General features: G+C 38.2%; 1 protein-coding gene across 2 annotated transcripts in view; it reads right to left on the bottom strand.

The window, feature by feature from the left end:
* Window positions 1–753: 753 nt before the first annotated feature.
* Window positions 754–2,012, bottom strand: part of fmr1 (fragile X messenger ribonucleoprotein 1) — a 16,997-nt gene continuing 15,738 nt past the window's right edge. For both annotated transcript variants that reach the window (XM_016555355.1, XM_016555364.1), the window contains exon 15: window positions 754–1,481. In XM_016555355.1, the coding sequence (XP_016410841.1) occupies window positions 1,314–1,481 (168 nt within the window). In that variant the 3' untranslated portion in view covers window positions 754–1,313. The remainder of the gene's footprint in view (window positions 1,482–2,012) is intronic.

Genomic DNA, 2,012 nt, shown 5'->3' with positions numbered 1-2,012 from the left:
AGCAACAATCTCTTAACGGATGACGTAATATACAGTATGCAACCCCACAGTTCAACATTTTCAGTCTATGATAAGCCATTGTTAGGACACAGACAATGTTACAGAGATCTGATATAAGTGCTTCACACCTGATGCTGAAAAATACAGCAGGAAAGATGGCAGTTTACTGTGGCCAGCATGAACAGAAACGAAAACGAGCATTTCCACCCTGTGGGTGAGGAAAAAAAAAAAGTCTGATCAAGTCCACTTTGTGTCATTTATCATGATGGGAGTAAAATGAGAGACATGTATTTTTAAAGGAAACTGCTTTGCTACCTCTATAAAAAAAAAAAAAAAAATTGTCCTATAATGCAAAGATATGTTAAATGTCAAAATCAATTCATATTCGGTGATGTTGACGCCACTGAATTAGCACTGATATTCTTCTCTGGGTGGTTGGTTACAATTTATGACTTCCACAGTTGACTAGTTTAGTTAGGTTAATACCTTTACTACACACAATTCAGCTATGGCAAAATATAAGAATTCAGCCGACTTGATAGAATCCTGCTTTTCAGACATACAAAATGTTGGTGAAATACATGCAACCGAAAAAAAAACAACACCTTTTTTTAGTTGTCGGCTGAGATTGCAACACACGTTGCTCAAGACAGGTTGTTCACATCTTCTTCCCTGATTTAAACATCCAAATGATGATACTATCCACACTAGGTAAAGGCACAGATCCAGACAGGAGCGTTTTATTTTTTTTTACATGTTTGCCATTGTTTTTTTGCTAATGATGTGGCTAAGATCTCACATCAGAATGGGCTCGAGTAACCATGGACACCAAAGCGCGTAAAAACAACGTATGCCATGAGATGTGGCATAAACTTGGGCCCCGAGCGCTTGAGTTCATCCTCCAATGTGTTTCTTTCCCTTTTGTTTGGACATTGTGGAAAACAAAACAAAAAAAAACTTTAAAAACCAATTGCTTGGAAAACATTTCAGGATTTCATTTTTGAGAGACATTTAATCCACAGCTTCTTTATGTTTCTTAGGTAGTTGTTTAGAAAGTCAATTAGAAAACCTGTAGCTTCAGTTGTGATGTAGAGACCGGTCTCTCTAATCCATGAAGACTACCAAATCCAACACACCATACACCAAGAGACCTCGTCTTTTACCCCAACTAACAATTACAAAGTGTGCTTTATGTCATGTCTTGCGACAGCCCTACTGACCTGGTTCTCTTTGGCCTAATGTGTCTCTAATGAAGAAGCATCTGGATTGGTGGAGCTGAGTGGGAGAATGGGGGAAGGGGGGCACGTTATTCTCTAAGAAATGCCGTTCACAACGGCTTGGCTGTCCGGGCCGTCCTGCTTGTCTTTCTTCATCACTCGGTCCTTTATGGGTCTCTGCCGGTTTCCTCTGCTGTCTCCTGCCAGAGCCAGAGAGCTTCGGCTGGTGTGGACGCTCCTCTCGTTATTGCTGTCGATGCGGATCTGATAAACAAACAGATTGTGCAGACAAAATGCACAAAATGTTAAGTTTAATAAAGTTTAAGCCAAGCTATAAAAATATAAAGTATGACATTTCCCCCCTGTCCTATGTTTTTTTTTTTTTATTACATAATACAGCTGTCATATATTACATTTGCTTACATTGCTTACTGCGGCTAATACCTGACAACTTTCCAGAACTTTACTTCATTAATTCTGCTATTGTTTTTATTTGTTCTCTTGCATGCTATTTGTTCTTTGTTTTATTACTTACTTATTTATAGCTACTTGATAAACCTGAAAAAAAAAATGTTTTGAGAAATATTTCATGAGAAATGTTATTAAAACTTAATTATAAAACGGGTAGTTCCGGTCCTTGATTCTGATTGGTTGAGCCGCGTTCGAAGCTGTTGTAAATTACACCACAAACATACACCTTTGTTTGCTTCTGTGTGTTGCTCGGCAACCACTTTGTTGGAACCACAACTGTTTCTGAGGAACTAAATTGTTTGGTGGAAGAATACTGTTTTTATT

Source organism: Sinocyclocheilus rhinocerous, unplaced genomic scaffold (genome assembly GCF_001515625.1).
Source record: "Sinocyclocheilus rhinocerous isolate Xijiao unplaced genomic scaffold, SAMN03320098_v1.1 scaffold70, whole genome shotgun sequence".
NCBI lineage: Eukaryota > Metazoa > Chordata > Actinopteri > Cypriniformes > Cyprinidae > Sinocyclocheilus > Sinocyclocheilus rhinocerous.
The sequence above is the reverse complement of the archived record's forward strand: the minus strand, read 5'-3'. Positions and strand labels throughout refer to the sequence as shown.